Source organism: Carassius gibelio, chromosome B22 (genome assembly GCF_023724105.1).
Source record: "Carassius gibelio isolate Cgi1373 ecotype wild population from Czech Republic chromosome B22, carGib1.2-hapl.c, whole genome shotgun sequence".
In the NCBI taxonomy this organism is placed as follows: domain Eukaryota; kingdom Metazoa; phylum Chordata; class Actinopteri; order Cypriniformes; family Cyprinidae; genus Carassius; species Carassius gibelio.
In genome coordinates this window covers 1783092-1805606 of record NC_068417.1, presented here as the reverse complement: position 1 = coordinate 1805606, position 22515 = coordinate 1783092, and the positions used below count along the sequence as shown (strand labels likewise).

General features: G+C 37.2%; 2 protein-coding genes and 2 long non-coding RNA genes across 5 annotated transcripts in view; 2 read left to right on the top strand and 2 right to left on the bottom strand.

Moving 5' to 3' along the window:
* Positions 1-22515, top strand: part of LOC127987560 (uncharacterized) — a 1055570-nt gene that overhangs the window by 189565 nt on the left and 843490 nt on the right. The window lies entirely within an intron of this gene.
* The window catches only part of LOC127987632 (uncharacterized), a 264322-nt gene that overhangs the window by 26195 nt on the left and 215612 nt on the right, over positions 1-22515 (bottom strand). The gene's annotated exons all lie outside the window — the stretch shown is intronic.
* On the top strand, positions 505-10003 carry LOC127987634 (uncharacterized). The gene is made up of 3 exons (XR_008161291.1): positions 505-552; positions 3815-3940; positions 9572-10003. It is a non-coding gene; the product is annotated as an uncharacterized LOC127987634 (long non-coding RNA).
* LOC127987563 (uncharacterized) lies at positions 12016-20808 on the bottom strand. 2 transcript variants are annotated; one of them, XR_008161255.1, is made up of 2 exons: positions 12518-20808; positions 12016-12411 (listed from the first exon to the last, which is right to left on the bottom strand). XR_008161255.1 is itself a non-coding variant. In XM_052589930.1 (2 exons), exon 2 carries the CDS (start codon positions 19311-19313, stop codon positions 13296-13298), a length of 6018 nt encoding a protein of 2005 aa, XP_052445890.1. In that variant the 5' UTR covers positions 19314-19976; positions 20083-20808; the 3' UTR covers positions 12016-13295. The 2 variants fall into 2 exon arrangements, 1 of the variants encoding a protein (XP_052445890.1); XM_052589930.1 differs by having other exon boundaries at positions 12016-19976; positions 20083-20808.

Genomic DNA, 22515 nt, shown 5'->3' with positions numbered 1-22515 from the left:
TATTCAGGAGAAAGTCTGTTAAATTAGTTTTTTTTCTCTCTTAGAAGAGGACACGCTGGACTGAATCAGACACTGTTCAAAACAGACGAACATCAACAGGTTTGTGTGAAAACAGTGAGGAGTCAGTGTTACGTGTGTTATTGGAGTGGAGGAAATATGAGGAGGAAAGAAGGGAAATGATTCCAATGATAAAGACAGACATTGTAAACATTAATGATCAGAAGCTTTAAGAAGGAAGTACTTGTTGTCAAACAACTCATGATTTACCTAAAAAATACAGGATTGATGGAAAGAATATGATTAATTTCTAAATGTCCACGTTTATCATACACTGCTCCACAGTCTAGTCTCGTAAGTGGTATTAATGCACCTTTAACATTAGTTGTCAGCCACCAATCAAATGAAAAAAGAAGAAGCTTTTCTACAAGCAAAATCCTGACCCATACTTTATTCCAGTTGGTGGCGGTAATTCAACAGTTTGGCTGCAACCCGCAAATAAACACCGAAGAAGAAGAAGTAGAGCTGAGCCAATGACGTCAGCTGTTTTCTAAGGTGAGTAGTTCACTATTTCCACGAAGTTGTAAAATCCTCTTTACACCTTTTGTTTTGAGCAAACTCTTTACATAGAAAACGGCAGTGGTGGACGAAGTACACAAATCAAGTACTTGAGTAAAAGTACAGATACGTATAGTAAAATATTACTCCAGTAAAAGTAAAAGTACTCCTTTTTCTATTTTACTCAAGTGAAAGTACAAAAGTACTCAATTTTTTATGTACTTAAGTAAAAAAGTACTGAAAGATAGATGTTTGAAATTTTAAATAGGCGCATATTTTTTTTTTTAAATAATCCTACTGCTCAAAATACCTGGGCCCGTATTCATAAAGATTCTAAGAATCCTCTCAGAAAACTCTTAATTTAGCTTAAAAACTTTTATGTAGGAGTCTTAGCTTAAAAGCAATTCGGGACCGATCTGAGAGCAACTCTGAGTAAGGAAAAGACAAAAACTTTCATCTTAGTGAGGAGGCGGGGTTGACCCCGTTGCTATGTATGACACAATCTTTTGAAGACTGTGATTGGTTGGTTGTCCAAGAAGGAAAAAAAGAGTGATTTTAAGTATAGGCTCTATTCTAATTCTCACTTTGAATTTACATGCGTAATTTTTCCTTTTTGACCGTTCTCTCACACAAACACACATTATATGTGTGTATATAAATCCTTTTTTTATTTACCATGCTTGTAATTTCCTATAAGGTATTTGATTGGCCTAGAATGATAAAAATTGTTCCACTCTTTCTAATTACAGTGATTGCTGTCCTATTAAAGTGGCGGTTTGAATGTTGGTTTTAATGTATCAAACATGGAATCAAAACCAAGAAGGGCGAGAAAGCCAAACTGGACAGAGGAACAGTGTTACTGTTAGCCCAGTTAGTGGATGAACACAAGGCCATTCTTAAAGGAAAATTCGGGGCCGGGTGTCACAGCAAGGGACAAGAAGCAGACATGGGAGCATATAGCACAAACCATTAACGACCTTAAGACCTCTTTTAAGGGTTAAGATGCTTTCTGAATTGCTTTTTTCTTTACTAGGATTTTTTCTTTAATTTTAAGAGTAAACGCCCACATTTCTAAGAATTTTCTTAGAATTTTGTCACTAGGAGCTACTTTTTGCATTAAGATTCTTTATGAATACGGGCCCAGGGATTTTTTCCAAAATAACCACCATATGGAGTCAAGATATATTTTTGTTATTGATATGGACTACACTGATGAGAGTAATATTGACTGTGAAGCTCACACTGTGATGTACCTGAGAGAAAACAGAGATGACCATCTGATTTTCACCAGTAAGAACAAAATATTTTAAAGTTTGTTGTTTTACAGAACATCACAGTTATATATGACATGATAATAAGGCCTGAAGTTAGGAAGAACATTTTAAGGAAAATATAATTTTTATATATATTTTCATAATTATCTTTTCCTTCTCAAAACTTGTCTGTGTAAAAACACCCCTGGCCAAACGGGGGGCATCTCTTCCCCTCTTTGATAATTACTGTAGTTACCATGTTCTGACCATCACATCCTTTCTTTTGTCCCTAGATGTAATCTATAAAGCCTATATATATATATATATATATATATATATATATATATATATATATATATATATATATATATATATATATATATATAGGTGGTTGAATAAAAATATTTGGACATTATTTATAAAAAATTTCCTCAAGTTAGCACCAGCAAGCTTGTTAGGTAGACCGTTAGCATCAGCTAACAATATTTACTTATTTTCAGTACGGTTATGAATAAACATTCATGTCTGTCTACTCGTCTAGTTAATCCAAACAATATACATATGTATAACGTTACTGTTGATAAACAATATAAAAACAGACGTCTCATAGGACATGGTAGCATTTTAATAAAACTGTTAATATTACGGCAGCGGGGAATTTGAACATGCACGAGTTATTTTATGTAATCTGTGTTAGTTTAATGTGTGTGTGTTTTTTTTTTTTTTTTTACCTAAACACACAGAGACGCTGATTGATGTGTCTGCATCGTCTGCACTCGAGCATTTCAGTGGGCTTAAACAGATCACTCTTTACAGCGGATTTAGTTCCCAAACAACTGACAATTTTGACCTAAATATGATTTTCAGTTACAATAATTAATCCTAAATTTCGACATTAATAACTTACTTTAGCAGCATCAGACGCACGCGCGCTCACAAGATCTCCCGGTTCTTACTTCTGGAGAATCGCACTAAACGTTTCATTTGAATCAGTGAGTGGTCGACTCCAGAACAGCTGCAATTGGATCATTCTAATTCGTAAACGAATCATTTGGTGTGATTCGCGATCCGATTTAAAAGCATATTTTGAAAAGACTCAGTTCGTTCATGATGAATCAGACACCGCTTCTGCGTGTCGGAGCACGTGATATATTATAGGGAGTAACGATATGTTTTATGAAATGTAGTGAAGTAAAAAGTACGATTTTATGCTTTGGAATGTAGTGAAGTAAAAGTAAAAGTTACTCGAAATAAAACTACTCCAGTAAAGTACAGATACTTGAAAAATGTACTTAAGTACAGTAACGAAGTAAAGCTACTCCGTTACTGTCCACCACTGGAAAACGGTAAGATGTGGGAATACTCTGATGTTATGAATGCGGTAAATAACATTAGAAATGTGTTCAGATTCATAAGGAAAAAAAACAATGTTTGATAAAGATGTGTTTCTCTCAGCAAACAGTCAGAATAAAGTGAGCTGATCTGCTGCTGATCCTGAATGTCTTGTTTAATGAGTGTTTATAGTCTGAGACTCATCAATATTATCAGCTGATCAAAATCCTCTTTATTTCACGATAATAGATCCTGTTTTCACCTCATTCATTACACTGATGACTTCAGATCTGTTCATTGACACATTAAGATCATTTTATTGCTGTGAAGATCAGAAAACAACACGGTTATCAGTTATTGTGACATTACAAGATGAAACTATCACAACAGCATTTATTCATTAGTCTGTGATAAACCATGTTTCATATAAAACACAAAACTAAAACACATTCAGTTCAACTCAGTTCAGTGGTGCTTTATTTGTACCTTGCAAATTGGAAAAAATGATATTTCTAAGTGTGTTTATTCTTCCACTTTTTAAATTCTTATATTGCTTATATTTGGCATCTTTTAATTTTTTTTCTTATATATTTGTGTGTCTGTATATTAATGAAAGAGAAGATTAATAATAATAAAAGAATATAAATATAATAAAAAAAGACTTTTTTTATTAGCTTACAAGTACGAGCATCAAAGCATCATGAAGAAGATAAATCTGCAGAGACAGAGTTTACTGAAGAACAGAGAGAACATGAGAGATCTAGAACCCTGCAGAACCATACACACTGAAGAACTAACAGGTTGTGTTTATTCTTCATCCTTCAGTAATGAGGCTCAAAAATGTTTGTGTGTGTATATGTGGATTTCATCAGTGGCGGGTCACATGTTCACTCCTACTATGATGTTTCTGATTTTATTACATTCTGTGTAAACGGTGATTTATAACGGATCAGTAACAACAAGATCACAGTTGAAGTTCACACAGTCTGTCTGAGAGAGATTCTCCTGGAGAAATCAAAACAAATGAACACAACTGCACACAGAAGAAACATAACCCAAACAGCCCAATTAAGCAACATGACACGACCAAATTTAACATTTTAAAGCGTTGAAACGAGTAGTTCATATACATGTTAGTTCAATATTTGATATATTGTCAAAGTTGACTGTTTTTGCTCCATTTGGTTAATGAAAATGCTTCCAAACGCTTCTCTGAGCAACACACAGCAGTGTTTCGTTACTGAAGGATTCGTGTTTGTGAATTTTGAATCATTTGAGTCAATGATTCAGTTCTCCATTTATAAAGACATGCCCTTTGTCTCAATGTTCATACTATAATCCTAAATAGTGTGTGAGATTAGAAGTGTAGAGAAATGTAATGTAGGAACCAGTTAAATGTCCTTGTTAGTTTTTATCATATTTAGTCAACCTTATCCTGTTTAGTTTTAGTCGACTGAAAGTCTCAACATTTTAGTATAGTTTTAGTCAATGAAAACTTGACATTTTAGCAGTAAGATTATTATTAATTAACCACACAGCAGTATTACGTTTGGCAGCCATTTTTTAATTCAGTCTTATTTTTACTCAAATGTACATTTTAGTAATCATATTTAGTCAACCATGTCCTGTTTTTGTTTAGTCAAGTTTAAGAAAACGAAATGTATGAGCATTTTAGTCAGGTTGTATAATGGCTAAACCGATCAGAATTATTTTTGCTCTAAATTATAATCGTAAAGTTTGTTGTTATTTGAGAAATGTACTTTTGTGTTTCAGGTATTGCTCTTTCACCAGTAAACACAAAGCAACAGAATGTGGACTCATACACATGGTTTATTTAATCTCATGTAATGTGCTGATTTATTAGACTTTTTATTATATAAAATAACACCAAAGACTTATGCACTCAGTCTGTCTATAATATGAAAACTGGTGAAACAAAGAAAAATATGATAACAGTGAAATCCCTAATAGTTATTCCACTATTTCCAAATTGCAGCATTGCATTGTCAGTGACAGCATTTGAAGATTGATTTATAAAAATCATTTCAGGTTTAAGAAGTGTTTCAACATTGCATCAACTACTGATGAACACATTGATTTTATTTAAATAATCACTCTGTTGATTATTTAACCATGTGTTACTTTGTATTTGGAAGACGTTTGTCTTTCAAACACATTAAAACACACAAATTTACAAACTTTTGTCATCTGATCCTCTTTCACCAAATATATTTACTTGAAGTACCCCTGAGATTTAAAAAAATATATTTTAATAATTATCACATTTGCATGTTCATGATTCTTTGATGTTGGTTATGTCCACATGACATGCAGGTAAACAAATGAAATGTTAAACTTTTTTAGTAAGATTTTATTTTGATTGGTTTTAAAATTATTTATTTTAGTGTATCATTTTTTATGATTTAATGAATTAGCTTTTTATTAAAGTCACAAACCCTAGTTTGGGAAACCTTGATGTATTTTTTAATGCATTCCATGTTAATAACAACAAATGGAATATATATATTTATAAGTCATGGGCCGGTATGAGATTTTGATGGTATGATAACCTTAAGCAAACATAACATGGTTTCACAGTATTGTTGTTACAGCTCTGAAATGATTTCGAATCATGAGTCAGTTCAGGAGTTTGGAGCGAGTTCGTGGATCATTTGAGTCAGTTCGGGAGTTCAAAGCGGGATCGCGAATCATTTGAGTCAGTTTGGAGATCGTAAATCATTTGAGTCAGTTTGGGGATCGCGAATAATTTGAATCAGTTCGGGAGTTCGTAGCGGGATCGCGAATCATTTGAATCAGTTCGGGAGTTCGTAGCGGGATCGCGAATCATTTGAGTCAGTTCGGGAGTTCGGAGCGAGTTCGCGAATCATTTGAATCAGTTCGGGAGTTCGGAGCGGTTTCGTGAATCATTTGAGTCGTTTCGGGAGTTCAAAGCGGGTTCGCGAATCATTTGAGTCAGTTTGGGGATCGCGAATCATAGCTGAATATGGATATCCATGCGTGTTTAGGTACGATATGTGAACTCATATTTTTTGTTATTTTATTTTTAAAAGAATAGGCAAAAAAAAAACAAAAAAAAAAAAACTTGACAAAATATATATTTTGTTTTTGAGCAACATACAGAATATTAGAAACAGAATTAGTTTTTTTTTCTTTGATTTGTTTCCTAAAAAGAAAAAAATTAAGACTGACATCTTTATTTAACCTAAATCTGTTATTAGAGTTATTTAATTTGTTATATAATTAATATACATATAATGTATATGATTTCATATCATTTAGTTATATAATAATAATCATACACATAATTTGATTTAATAATAACCCAATGTGAAGCAAAAACAGAATGTTCTGACAAGCTTTGTGAAATTATATATATATATGTATATATTACTCTTTATATTTTTTATGTCAATATGGTAGAATATTATCCTATTTAAATCAAGTTAGGTCAAAAGTAATCTAAAGTAGTCTGATTAGATTATCTAAAATGTGTAATGTAATGGATTATGTTATTAACTATAATTTGTTGTCATGTAATTTGGAATCAGTACCGGATTACAGTTTACATAGCTAGGCTATTTTAGTTCCCTCACTCCACAACAGATAATTTTAATTAACAGTATTTAGAAAAGAACAAGAATTAAGAATATAAGAAGCTATAGTAATACAGACGACAAGCCAAAACAAATTAATTTAAAACAAAACGAAACTGAAACCAACATTGGTACAGTGATAACACTTAATGGCACAGATTTTACTATATATTTAAACTGCGCAGTGTTTATGTATTTTATTATGGTAATGAAGAGACTGCATTGTCAAAGTAACTGTGGGATTATATTATATATATTATATATATTGTGTAGGATTATATACACATTATGAACAGCAGCAACGTGAGAGCTGTGGTAATAAATACAGTTGGATTGAGTGTGCAAACGTATTGTTAAAAGTAAAATAACAGTAGTGCAATGATATTTTTATAGAAATAGTTTACTGTGCTCTGTACAGAAGTACTGTGAGGAGTGCAGTAAAAGAGCAGGAGCAGGTTAGATTGGTGTTGTGGAGTTCAGAAGTGTCACAGTCTCGGGGAAGAAGCTCTTCCTGAGTCTACTAGTGCGAGAGCGATGAAGATGAAGAGTTCATAGTGAAGATGAGAGGCATCCTTGATCATGTTTCTTCCCCTGCCCAGACAGCGCTTCTGATAAATGTTCTCGATGGAAGTTAACTGGGTGTCAGTGATCCATTGAGCAGTTTAAGGCTCCGTAAGAAGTAAAGGTGCTGCTGTGTCTTTTTGACCAGGGTGGAGGTGTTTTAGTTTTCTCCACCCACTGGAGTGCTTTGTGGTCAGATGCAGAGCAACTGCTGTGTCATACTGAGATGCAGTTTCTAATCTGTCAGGTTTTTAATGATATCTGTTGACTCAAACGGTTTGAGTTAAGTCACTTGTCAGGTTTTACAGTGAAGGGTGGTCTGATGATCTTAATGAGCTAACGCTCGTAATCTTCATCGATGTATTTTCTTACCTTGTTTGTAGCGTCAGTGTAATGTTACACATCTGAGCAATTAAAAAACGTGAAATCTCTCGAGGCCCACCTGCAATTTACGAATATGGATGAGTGCAGGATCTTCAGATTTTCTGTAATTAGTTTTAATAATTGTCTTTAAAGTTTTTTTTTCTTCACTTATTGCATTATCTATGTTCTTGATAGTTGAAGGTTACACTGTTGTTACAAGTTACTCCTGTTGTATTAGCACTACAAGTGCACTAAATGTATAAATTAAATAAGTGTTTTTCTATTTAATATTTAACTTATTGTCTTAGCTGTGGTCTTGATAGTTGTTTATCTAATTACCTTTTATGTGTTACACTGCCCCTTTACTGGTTTTATATACCTTACTGTAAACTGTACACATTTACCTCAATGTGATGCACAAATAATGAGATACAGAATTGATCAATTTTGCCATTTATTGTTGTAACAGGTGGTATGCAATATGCATAACAATGATAATGCTGTTCATGCATAGACATCATTTAATGTAAGGCTGTGAAAACCATTACTAGCATCCAAAATAAAAGTAGTTTATTTAAGGTACATTTCTGTATATGTATATGAATGCACATACATACAGGTGTATATAACCCTCTTCACATGAACCCTGAGGTGATCTATCTGCCGTGTTTCCTCCACATCTTCTGCATCCAGCTGTGTCCTCTGGTGAATGCAGGTATTTTCACTTCTGCACACACGAGTCCAACACTGTCTTTATAGATGCTATCGTGAATTTCAAGTTTCTTCTTTTCTGCATTGTCTTTTCATCGTCTGAACTGCTGTTGATCTTCTCCAAACTGATTTCTGTCTGTTTGTTTTCTTACTGACTATTATTGGAGCAATATCATCAATAACATTCTTAACTTTTGAGTTGAAGGAATCAAGGAGAATATCAACAGAGTCTGCAGAAATGCTTGGTGTTAAAGATATAGCCTCCATAAATAGTTCACTTGTGTTCTCGTTAATGCATCTCCTTCTGACAGAGACAGATCTAGATTCAGTGCTAGCAGAGATCAATATATCAAAGAAAATACAGAAGTGATCAGATAGTGCTATGTCCTTAATAACAGCTGATGAAATGTTGAGACCCCTACTGATGATTAAGTCTAGAGTGTGTCATCTTTGTGTGTGTGTCCATCACACGCTGAATCAGGTCGTATAACACTGATAAATGCATGTAATTCACTAAATCTATCATGATCAAAGAACCTTTTGTGTTGGGATATATTTATATCTAATGTGGTTTGACAAACAGCTTCGACATCAGCATGTATATTATTAGATGAATGTGGTCAGTGTATCTTTTAGTAGTTTAAAGTCTTATTTTTTTCTTCTGCTTATATGAACTAAACATTTTTACTTCCACTCCACACAAAATGCCATATGAAAACATGGTTACAGTTACAACAAGTGATCTGTTCTGGATCCATAAAGCAGTTGGAGAATCTGTGAAATCAGTCTGAGAGGAGAAACTATTTGATCAGACACGAAGAACAAACCGACTGAAGACAGTTACAGGAGAAACCAGAGTCAAAGACTCTCAGGATCTCAGGATCAAACACTGCTTTAACACATTTTTAACATCTATATTTGGCTCAGCTTATTTCTGTTGAAAATGACAGCATTGATCTCCAGGAAGCTCAGAAGAGCTGATGATCTTGTGCATCAATGCTGAATAAATCGAGGGTTATTTAGCTGACAGGAGAGTTTGACTTCACTTTACTACAGAGCAGCCTCACATCAGCTCATCTGTCTCATCTCTCATTACTGATCCAGTTTGTCTCTTCATATCTGTGGACTCAAACCGCTCAAGATGTTTGACACAGTTTGCTTCTGGTTGTGTTTGTTCTTCAGGTGTGTTTCTGATTCAGATGAAGTGAAGTCAGTGTCTGTGATGGAGGGAGATTCAGTCTCTCTACAGACTAACACTGAACTACAGACAAATGATGAGGTATTCTGGACATGTGGACACTCAGAGACTCGTATAGCTGAAATTGATAAAGACACTGGAAGATTCTCCACATGTGATGTTCTTGATGTGAGATTCAGAGACAGACTGAAGCTGGATCATCAGACTGGATCTGATCATCACAAACACCAGAAACACAGACTCTGGACTTTATCAAGTGACCATCAGAGGGAGAAGATTGGCCACATACAGATTCAATCTTACTGTCTCTGGTGAGTCACAATTACATTTGTGTCAGTTTTCATAAAAATATTTTCATGAACCAAATCAAAAAGCAATAAAAAAACATTTAAAAACATTTATTCAGAGACCATAAAAATGTCAATAGTGCTCAGTGCAGTATAACGTCTGAATGATCTTTATTGTCAGTTGAAGTATTTTTACACACCTAACACATTTAAAAGACGGTCCATGGTTTAATGTGAGATACAGATGAATATTTAAGTTGATGTAAACTCTTCTCTCCACTGCGTCTATCTGTCATCCTCCATTCAGCTTCAAACTGCATGTAACACACATGACAGTCAAGACAATCACATTCACGTATGTGTGTGTTTATGAAATCGTTCAAAGCCAATAAATTAGCAAACAAACAATGCACACTCCTCTCACACAGAACAAGAGACGGCACATACAGCTCTGGTGTTTGTGTTTCAATGACTTAAAATCAGTTTTAAAACAAAAACACGTCTTAAAAATGTGTGTCCATGCTACAAATGTAGTCCCTCATTTAAAAGAGTTTTCTAAGCTGCATTTGGGCCCAGACCCTGTTCTTTCTTCGGCGGTCTCTATCGCCCCGTGACAGAATTCAGCCAGCAACATGGGTCCAGCACGACCCTCCCGAGGCGACGGCGTCCGCTCACAAACCTGCCTGAGAAAACAGACATCTCATAAGCAGAAAGTTATCACTTCCAGTCATGTGCACACACTCTCAAGTCTGCAAGTGTAGGTATTTGGACAGACCCTGACCTCCTTCTAATGTTACTGAATTCTGAGTCTTCTCAATAAACGTCCACAAAGCTATTTGCATAAAACACACCCAAACCATCTCCATTTAAGGGCTTTATGAACAAACTTGTGTTTCACGCTTATAGTCTTTGCAGCTTTAGGGATCTTATCTATTCACAAACACCTTGTAACACTCCAGAGAAAAAGAAAAGTTGAAATTGCATCATATCACCCCTTTAAGACCAAGTAGATTTCTCTGCCGTCTAGTCACAATCACTTCAGCTCACACCGAGTGGGACTTTAATTTCTGCAAATCAGTTTGGGGGAATGCAGAGATGTGATTATTGATGGGAAGCACAACATCCACATCTTTCACTATTGTTAGTTATCAATTAGTTAGTTAATCAATTTGAACTTTTAGCGTATTATTGAACTTGGACCTCATTATTAGTCCAGGTCCCTGCACACACACACACACACACACACCTGTTTACTGTACAAAACACACACAAACATACAAACACACACACACACACACACACACACACACCTGTTTACTGTACAAACACAAAACACAAATTGTGCACACAATTTAGAAATTGAGATAATGAATTAGCAAATTGAGGGAACAAAATAGTAGCAGTCTTCACATTTTAGTACAATGAGGGAATGAATAAGTAAATCATGCACACAATTTTTTTTTTATTAAATTAATTTATTTTTTTTGCATGTCATTTTTAAATCGTTCACAGCTGAGCATCATGAGAGGCAGATCTGCGCCAGAGTGATCCTGACTGTCAGCTTCGATGTGGTCAGCATAGTTTCTGCTTGTCTCTAGTAAATGCATGTTCCTGTACTGTAAGCTACACAGCAGCTAGAGACAAACACAGAGTTGCTCAGCATTATGAGCCGGCGGAGAGCAATCTCAGAGACTTTGGTCCTTCATGAGATCGATTCTTACTGTAGTTTAATCTCTATACTGTGGACCCTCTGTTATGCCGTTAATAATGTTAAAAGAATAATGGTGCAGTAGATTTTGGATATTTGACTGTTTTATTTTTAATTTTCTTTATTATTGACATGTATTACAACAAAAGCAGCCAAGATGGCTTCCAAATTGTTCCTTACTATATTCAGATGTGAAAAAACTGTACATCAATACACAGTAAGCTTCAAAGCAAAATAAATTCATTGTGCTGTTCAGTCTTTATGCTTTGTGTTTGTTTGTGTAGCGCCCCTATGCTCTGATTATAACCAGAGCAGCGCACCGGGTTCTTAAAGTGTCTCTCGACTATGCACTAATGCTATCCTCCCCTATGTCAGCTAGGAAATGTCACTGTATAATGACTTCAATCAACACAAATGGGTAAGTATAACAAAATTAACCTTTAGGTTTATTTATACACAGTAAAACAAAATAAATAAATGTTTAAATAAATGTTTAAATATCAAATGTTCAATAAACTTCAAATTAAACCATACACTTGTCTTGTGTATTTTTTCCCCTTTGAAGAAAATATACAATCACTTCCAATAACCAATTATGACAGATCAACACTTCCTTAATATCTCAAATAAACAAATAATATCAATAAATACTCGTTTCACAAACAATAGTTGAAACAGTACCGGTTTTAACGTTTGAGTGGCCACTCACATAGACACGTGTGCGCGCACGCACATACACACACCTCACAAGTCCCAACCCCTCCCCGTTGCAGGCCTGGACGTTGCTAGAGATCGTTGAGGCCGTGAAACAACAAATGGCCACTTCACTCTAATGAGCAAATAAAATTAAATAAGATCACCTGAATTCCTTGATTATCAGCGTTCTCGTTAGACTCCTCCGAAGCTCGAACACGCGCTCTCTCTCTCTCGCTCACCTGACGCTGTTGAGCTGATCATGTCCCACGGCGCCAGAGGAATTCTAAATCACTCGGGGATTTAGAACGCTATCTGGGTCTTTGTTGATCCAGCAAGACTTGTTAGATGAAACAAAATAAACTTTAATGCAGTCCAGTGTACTTGAATGTCCGATTATCTATCGTGTATTCTCACATTAACAACTGAACTCAACACTACAAAAGAAAACCGGCTTATACTCGTGCAGAGTAACGTGCATACACTTTCATGAATGTCCTTAAACTCTCCGATTTGAAGAAATGTAAGTTTCAACAACTTATACAGCGTTTACATGTACATTTTCTTCTCCACCATCTCAACAACACTCTCGTGCGTACCTCTCTGTTCACCTTTTTTTTCTCCTCCAATCAGAATCACACTCTCACACGTGAGGGTGGGAACAAATAAAACATCAACCTATCAGCAAAAAATAATACTAACTTGCTAGGCAAAAGCACATTTTCTGCAAGTGCATTACATACAAACTTTAAGTATCACCGTATTTCTTAAAGAAACAGTGCTTTAAAACATAGTTCTCAACTGAAACACAAAATAATACATGTACATAAGCATAAATGATGTACTCCCATCTTATGTATTCCAAATTAACCCTTCTCATGAATTAGATATTATTTACTCAATAATAACTTGCTTATTTTACCCATCATTAACCCATTCTGTCATTAACTCAACATAATAACCCTAACTGGGTTACACTCTCCCCCTACTAAAATACTCATGTCCCCATGAGGTTTTTAACTACAACTGTAGCATAACTTCAGATTTCAGGTTTGGATGCACATTAACACAATGTTCACATGTGGCCATTGGGTGACACCACAATGTATTGCAAGTACCCTTCACCTTAGAAGACTCTTGAATTTTCACTACCATACCCCTATATACGATTGTTAAGGGTCTATCAGTAGATTTCCCAAGTGCATCATAACTTAGTTTCTGCACTGGTTTTATCATCCTCCTTGGACGATTTCCAACTCTTCTCTGTTCTTCTTCTCTTGTAACATTCACTGATTCATTAATTTCGTTATCAGAAACCGAATCTCCCAAGTTCTCCAGCATCTGGGCTGAAACGCTCTCCACAACATCATCAGGTGGCAAATCTCCTCCAGTCACTTCCACCTGAGCAGGATCCTTTTGAGACCTAGCAGGGCTCTTCACTTTCTCCCTCTCATAGGATGGAAAAGATAGTGTTCCAAGATCCACTGTTTGTTCAACTGGGTAATATGCACAATGACTACCGTCGTCACTGTCAGAAGTTATGTCCACACATTTACAACTTTCTGGGTCCACTTCAGGTCTTATTGTTTTTTTCTGTGTCCTTTTCACAGTTTTGGATCTGGTCACCATGTGACGTGGAACTTCTTCCCTTTCAGCAGGTAAGTTTATCCTCACTTCTTCTCCAATTGGCAACAAGTGATCCCGGTGCAAAGTTCTCACACCTCCAGTTCCTGCTTTTGGCTTCACCCTGTACACAGGCAGATTTTGCAACTTCTCCAGGACAAGGTAAGGTACGGAGTTCCATCGATCTTGTAACTTTTGTTTCCCAGTCGTTGCAAGATTCTTGACCAGCACACAATCTCCTTTTTCAAGCACTCTGAACTTCACTCTCTGATCATAGAGTCTTTTGTTCCTCTGCTGTGTCTTCTGCGCATTTTGCAAAGATAACTTATATGCGTGTCTTAAATCCTCTTTCATCCTCTCCACATATTTTTGATAATTTGCTCCCCCCTTTCCATCCACAGGATTTCCAAAGTGCACATCTATCGGTAGACGAGCTTCTCTTCCAAACATTAGATAGTAAGGAGAATATCCCGTTACTTCACTTTTAGTACAGTTATATACATGTACTAACTGACTCACACTTTGGCTCCACCTTTCTTTCTTGGCAGCATCCAGCGTACCCAACATGGATAGAAGAGTGCGGTTGAAGCGCTCTGGTTGGGGATCTCCTTGAGGATGGTAGGGTGACGTTCTCGTCTTTCGGATCCCCAGGATTCCAAGTAACTCCTTGATTAGTCTGCTCTCAAAATCACGGCCCTGGTCAGAATGAATTCTGGCAGGCAAACCGTAATGTACAAAGAACTTCTCTACTAAGATTTTTGCAACCGTTAACGCCTTCTGATCTCTTGCAGGATATGCTTGCGCATAACGGGTAAAGTGGTCGGTCACTACAAGTACATTGGCAACTCCCTTTGAATCTGGTTCAATTGACAGGAAGTCAATGCAAACAAGGTCCATTGGCCCACTACTTGTAATATGATTCAGGTAGGCTGATTTTTGTGGCAGAGTTTTCCTCGCTATACATCTTCCACAATTCTTCACATATTTCTCCACTTCCCTAGTCATATGTGGCCAATAGAATCTGTCTTTACACAATTCAGTGGTTCGCTCAATCCCTAGGTGACCTGACTCATCGTGAAGAGAATTCAAGACCTCATTTCGGTATTTTTCCGGCAAGACTAACTGCTCTTTCTCTTTCCCAAAAGAGTTGTTTGTTACTCTGTACAAGAGCTGATGACGAATGGCCAACTTCTTACCCTGTTGCCTCAATAATGTCTCCAAAACATTAGAACTCTTTGAAGCATTGGGAAGTTTCCCTTTCTCCACATCTAGGATCACTGGACCAATGATGGGATCTTGTTCTTGCGCTAACCTCAAATCTGAGTTAGACAATGGAGATTGATGGTTCGTACCCAAGTGTATTGGGCAAACATACAAATCAGGAATACTTTCAGAATCGACCCCCAGCTGGTCTACCAATCTGTCACTCGACTCATCAGACAGGTAAGTACTAGTAGCACGTGTACAGATAGCTTTTACTCCTGATCTAGGAATATCTATCCATTCTGTGGTCTGACCAGCATCCAAAGGATAACGCGACAGTACATCGGCATCTGTATTCTGACTACCAGGTTTATACTGGAGGCTGAAATCATAAGTGGCTAAGGCAGCCAACCACCTATGTCCAGTAGCATTGAGCTTTGCACTTGATAGAACATATGTAAGGGGGTTGTTGTCCGTCCTTACTTTGAATTTTGTTCCATACAGGTAGTCATGGAATTTGTCAACGACAGCCCATTTCAGAGCCAGGAACTCCAACTGATGAATGGGATATCGTTGCTCAGCTGTACTCAACTTCCTACTGGCGAATGCAATTGGTCTCAACCCCTCAGGGTACTCCTGATTTAACACGGCACCCAGACCTTGTAAGCTGGCATCCACGTGCAATATGTACTGCTTAGATGGATCTGCGTAGGCTAGTACTGGTGTATGAGTAAGACAATGGATAATGGTATGGAAGGCTTCTGTACACTCCTCAGTCCACCGCTCTCCAAAGGGTTCCAGCTCTTGGTAATATTTACCTTTAGGTAATACTTTATGTTTACTCCTCACTGGGGCATACCCTTTGGTCAGTTCCGTTAATGGCCGTACTATCTTGGAGTAATTCTTAATGAATCTCCGATAGAATCCACAGAATCCAAGAAACGATCTCAGTGACTTTAGATCATGAGGTATCTTCCATTCATTTACAGCCTTCACCTTTTCCGGGTCTGGGGTTATGCCATCGGCAGACACAATATGCCCAACATATTTTACAGCCGGCTGGCAAAATTGACATTTATCAACAGACACTTTGAGCCCGAACTCTTCCAATCGATCCAGCACTTTCATCAACCTCTCTTCATGCTCCTCTAGTGTTCTTCCGAAAACAATTAGATCATCTAGATACACTATAACTTGTAGCAAGTGCATATCTCCAACTGCCCTCTCCATCAGTCGTTGGAACGTTGCTGGAGCTCCAGATATCCCTTGCGGCATCCGCTCGAATTGGTAGAATCCAAGAGGACAAATGAATGCCGTCTTTTCCTTATCTTCAGCAGCCATTTCAATTTGATAGTAACCACTCCTTAAGTCCAGGACGGAAAACCACTTGCTCCCCGACAAACAATCCAGAGCGTCCTCTATCCTGGGAGTTGTATATTGATCCGGTACGGTTCTGGAATTCAGAGTTCTATAATCAATGCACATTCTAATAGCACCACTCTTCTTACGAGCTATGACTATAGGTGACGCATAGGGACTCCTTGATTCCTTTATTATACCGGCAGCCAGCAAATCCTTCAGATGACGGCGCACATCATCGATGTCTGCTGGGGCAATACGCCTAGATCTCTCCCTGAAAGGCGTGCAATCATTCAGCCTGATAGTATGAGTCACATCTTTTGCTTTTCCCACATCCCATTCTGATATAGAAAACACGTTTCCTCGCGCTGACAACTTTTTTCTTAATCTTTCCTCCCAATTAGGTGGTATTGGAGAATTGCCAAAGTTAAAGATATTCGGATTTAGCTTCCTGACAGCGGTCTGATCTCCCTGCGCGACCGTAACAGTGTCGGTATGGAAAACATTTGCCATCACAGTCCCTGGAGGAATTGTTATATCTTTCGCAGTCTCATTGCACACAAGCAATTTGAAGTTATCCACGTCTATATCAGATGAATACAGGACGGATGATGGGACAAATACTCCAGCAGGTAATAAGTTCTCATCCGTGGCTTCTACTAGGAGAATATCTTCTCTCATCTGTTCCTTGAGTTCAACTTTACACTGCACATACTTTTCACCCTTCTGAGGTATTGTTAGGGATCCAGGTCCCATCCATGTAACAATCCCTTCAACTGAGTCAGTCACTTCCTCTTTCCATTTCTTATGCTGGACACAAGGTATTGAAACAGTTGACTGAATCCTTAGAGAATGTGCAGCATCCGATACTCCTGACTCCTGGCCAAGTGAAATCAGTCTTTGGAAAAAACTTGCATTGGTTCCAATGATTACAGGAACTTGTTGAGGACCTTGTGGTTCTGGACACACCAATGCTAAGACAGGTACTGTTTCTTTCACTCCAATAAGTGACTCAGGAAATGACACATCCACTAGAATGTATCCCTTATATGGATAGTTACAGGCACTTAGTCCCCAGATAGACAATCCAGTCAAAGGTTGAATGGGAATCTGTGGTAAGTACTTGGCATGCCACTGTTCAAAAACAATGGTAACTTGAGAACCACTGTCAAGTAAAGCACTGCATGGACATCCATTCAATTCTACTGAAATGGTTGAGACTGGTCCCACTAGACCCATAGGCACACATTCCTTCTCTCTGACATCAGTTAGTCCCTTCTTGGAGAAACAATCTGGACCACAAGAAGCAACAGGATCTTCCTTTGATCTGCTCCCTTCAGTTTTAGCCCTTCTGAGGGATCTCACCAGCTTTTGTATAACTTTGCCAGTATTCTCTGGTGCGTTACACTTAGTGGCTATATGTCCATCTTCCCCGCAACGGTAACAGAAGAAATCCTCCTTAGACTTCATTGGTTTCTCATTGTGTCGTGAAGGCATTGCTCTGTAGTCCAGCCTAGTTTTAGTTTGAACAGGCTTAGCAGTTGAACTGATACTCATCACCTCCAATTGTTTATTTAACTTGTGAATTTGTTTCTTTAACTCTTTCACTTCAGACTCTCCATGAGTATCTACTCTTTGCTTTTCAAGTTTTTCTCTAGAATCTATCTTCATGGATGCAACAGGAACTTTGGCTGAATCATCTCTCATATTGGCTTTTAGCTCCTGAAGTTCAGCTCGGAGTTGCTTTACTACTTCCAATTCCGGATTATCATCGGTTTTCAGATTTATTGATTTCACTGACGTTCCGATTCTACGACGTGCAAGTTCATTCTCTTCAGCTGTCTTTAACTCATTCAATAACTCCAAGAAAGTCGGAGGGTGGTCTTTCCGTTCTCGTAGCCTCAGCTGTAATAACATCAGGTCTGAATCGAAAGCAGCACCTCTGATTAGCTGTTCAATCCTTGCCTTATCCATCATGTGAGACATCAACCCGCCTTTTTGAACCACCTTTGTCAACGATTTCTCTATTCGTCTCAGGAAGTCAGACAGAGATTCTCTAGGGAATTGTCTCAGTAACCTGAAAGCAAAGTAAAGGTCTTCCCCTGATTCAGAGGTTCCAAAGGTATTTTCTAGAGCCTCAAGGTACTGTGAAGCACTAGCCTCAGGACTTGAAAACCTTACCGCCTTCACAATGTCAAGAGCAGGGCCTTTCAAACTCTCCATTATCCGTCGTCGCTTTTCTTTTTCTGAACACTCACATTCGGCGGTCATTAATCTGGCCTGTTCCATCCAATTCTCAAGATTTTCTTCTCCAGACGGGGTAGGAATAGTACCAGAAAACATACGCAATCGCCTATAAGCATTGGAGTCTCCAGAAGGCTTTGTTTTTTCCAGAAGGTCCCCAACTGCACGTATAATGGACTCGGGTGAACCAGCATTGGAACTGGCTGAATAAAATAAAGATTCCAAGTCAGTGATGGATTTTCCTTCCTCATGCAGAAATTTTGCCAATTTCTCAGAAAACCCGCATGCAGGTACATCAACAGGTGCTACAATGACCCTCCATGTCTCTTCCCCTTCGGCTCTTAGCAATTCAGCTGGAATGCGGGTAGGATCTATCACTTCACGGCATTCACACAAGATCAACACAGTATCTGGGCTTTGTCCCTTTTTAGAGTCTCTAACTCTCACTCTGCCTACTGCTTTTATAGTTTCGACAGCTTCTTCAATACATGCCACATCAGTTGTTGCAGGTACTCCCATTAACATGATAGCATGGCTTTCCTCAACTACAGCTTCCTTGCACCAGTTTGAAAGTTCAACAGACAAACGTGAATCACTCTTGAGCGCCATTTTGATTCTTTAAAAGAATAGTCAGTAAGTACCCTTTTCTTCTACTGAATGCTTAATCTTAATATTTAGGATTTTAGGGAGAGAATAATGATCCCGGACGAGCCCCCAAATTGTGTAGCGCCCCTATGCTCTGATTATAACCAGAGCAGCGCACCGGGTTCTTAAAGTGTCTCTCGACTATGCACTAATGCTATCCTCCCCTATGTCAGCTAGGAAATGTCACTGTATAATGACTTCAATCAACACAAATGGGTAAGTATAACAAAATTAACCTTTAGGTTTATTTATACACAGTAAAACAAAATAAATAAATGTTTAAATAAATGTTTAAATATCAAATGTTCAATAAACTTCAAATTAAACCATACACTTGTCTTGTGTATTTTTTCCCCTTTGAAGAAAATATACAATCACTTCCAATAACCAATTATGACAGATCAACACTTCCTTAATATCTCAAATAAACAAATAATATCAATAAATACTCGTTTCACAAACAATAGTTGAAACAGTACCGGTTTTAACGTTTGAGTGGCCACTCACATAGACACGTGTGCGCGCACGCACATACACACACCTCACAAGTCCCAACCCCTCCCCGTTGCAGGCCTGGACGTTGCTAGAGATCGTTGAGGCCGTGAAACAACAAATGGCCACTTCACTCTAATGAGCAAATAAAATTAAATAAGATCACCTGAATTCCTTGATTATCAGCGTTCTCGTTAGACTCCTCCGAAGCTCGAACACGCGCTCTCTCTCTCTCGCTCACCTGACGCTGTTGAGCTGATCATGTCCCACGGCGCCAGAGGAATTCTAAATCACTCGGGGATTTAGAACGCTATCTGGGTCTTTGTTGATCCAGCAAGACTTGTTAGATGAAACAAAATAAACTTTAATGCAGTCCAGTGTACTTGAATGTCCGATTATCTATCGTGTATTCTCACATTAACAACTGAACTCAACACTACAAAAGAAAACCGGCTTATACTCGTGCAGAGTAACGTGCATACACTTTCATGAATGTCCTTAAACTCTCCGATTTGAAGAAATGTAAGTTTCAACAACTTATACAGCGTTTACATGTACATTTTCTTCTCCACCATCTCAACAACACTCTCGTGCGTACCTCTCTGTTCACCTTTTTTTTCTCCTCCAATCAGAATCACACTCTCACACGTGAGGGTGGGAACAAATAAAACATCAACCTATCAGCAAAAAATAATACTAACTTGCTAGGCAAAAGCACATTTTCTGCAAGTGCATTACATACAAACTTTAAGTATCACCGTATTTCTTAAAGAAACAGTGCTTTAAAACATAGTTCTCAACTGAAACACAAAATAATACATGTACATAAGCATAAATGATGTACTCCCATCTTATGTATTCCAAATTAACCCTTCTCATGAATTAGATATTATTTACTCAATAATAACTTGCTTATTTTACCCATCATTAACCCATTCTGTCATTAACTCAACATAATAACCCTAACTGGGTTACATTTGTTTGTTTGTTTAATTCATATTTGATGAAACAACTCCTGACAAAGCAAGTTCAGTTCTTTGACAGAGATATTAGGAGCAGTTGAATTCAGCAGATGTTCAAGAGTCCTCAATCCATCTGCACTCAAAGCACATTCAGATTCTGGAACAACAGCTTCAATATCTTCACAGACATCGTAAGTAGCTGCTACGTCCCAGTCTAGATCTGGCTCTTCGATGTCCTGAGGGTATAGCGGTTAAATAGTTAGGAATCCACTTATTACATGAACAGCAGTGTGATGACAGAATAACAAAGACGAGATGTCCGTACTGCAGAACAGCACTTTACATGTCCCTAAACCGACCTGTATCTACCCCTGATCTAGATCCATCTCCTCCAACTTTACATATGTTTAAAGAACATGTGTTTGTGCTTTGCTTTTTTAACCTAAATTGTTTTTTTTTTTGTTTTTTGTTTTTTCAAAAGTGAAAAGGCAGTCAAAATGCTTTTCTTGTTTTAAATGTATATATGTTATGTATATGTTAAAATACCTTATCGATCTGTGATTTGTGTCGATGTGCACAAGAGAAAGGGGTCCTCGAACGGAGTACGTCCTCTAAAGATGTCTTTTCAGAATTTGCTGCAGAATAGAGGGACAAAATGTGCTTAAACTGATTAACATTAGATATTAAACAATTATAAAGTAATTTGAATCATCTAACTTTTTTGTAAACATTAGAAACATTTTAAAGTAAGTAGTATAAATGAGTAAACCTGACCACATCTGAACATATAAAACATGTCCTAGATATAAAGATTCATTTCTAAATTGAGTTTCAGAGGGGTGTGATAATTCATGCTGTGTACTGTAATCTTTCAACAGGATAAAGTGCTGAAACCCTTTCATACTGAATTTAATGGAAAATGAATGAAACTGACAATATATTAAACTGACAAAGAGTGATAACAAAAAGCTTACACAACAACTCTTTAGGATCATTGTGACAACTATTTAATGGACACTTTTCACATTTCTGTAGTTGTCAGAGCTGATATAATTGTGTCTGGGTAAACAGAGATACTGTTTAGTGGAAGTATAACGTTAGTGGTAATGTAGCGGGATATAACTATGTGATATATAAAATAAAATAAAAACAAACAGAAAAAAATCTCTTCTTTATCAAAGTGATTTTGCCATTTGTAAGGAAGGTTGTAAATGAACTAATTACTCTAGCCAGTGCTGTCACGTCACGGGACAATCATGTTTGGGTCAAACTGTAATACTCTGCTTCACAATGGTGAGGTACTGCCTAAATTTCTGCCATACTCATTGAATATCTGTCCATGTGAGAACAGATAAAGGTGGATCTCTCTCATCTCTCACACTTTTTACAGTCTAATGATTGAGATTCGAGTCTCAAACAAGATCTTTCTTCTGTGTTCCTGGGTTTTCTCTTCATCAGATCCAGAAATGGCTCTGTCTATCAGATAAACATCACATACTCTTTTACATTCTGAACCATTTATTACTGTACCTTCAATGAAAAGCATGTAAACATCTCAGTATTTCAACAAACACTTTTAATTATTTAATAATTTCTACTTCTCACTTTTTTAGTTTTCTCTTTCTTCATTAATATTGTACTGTCATTGCTTAAAACATTATTTATATACATTTCCTTTAATGAATTAAAATCCCACATCTTCATTTTTTTTA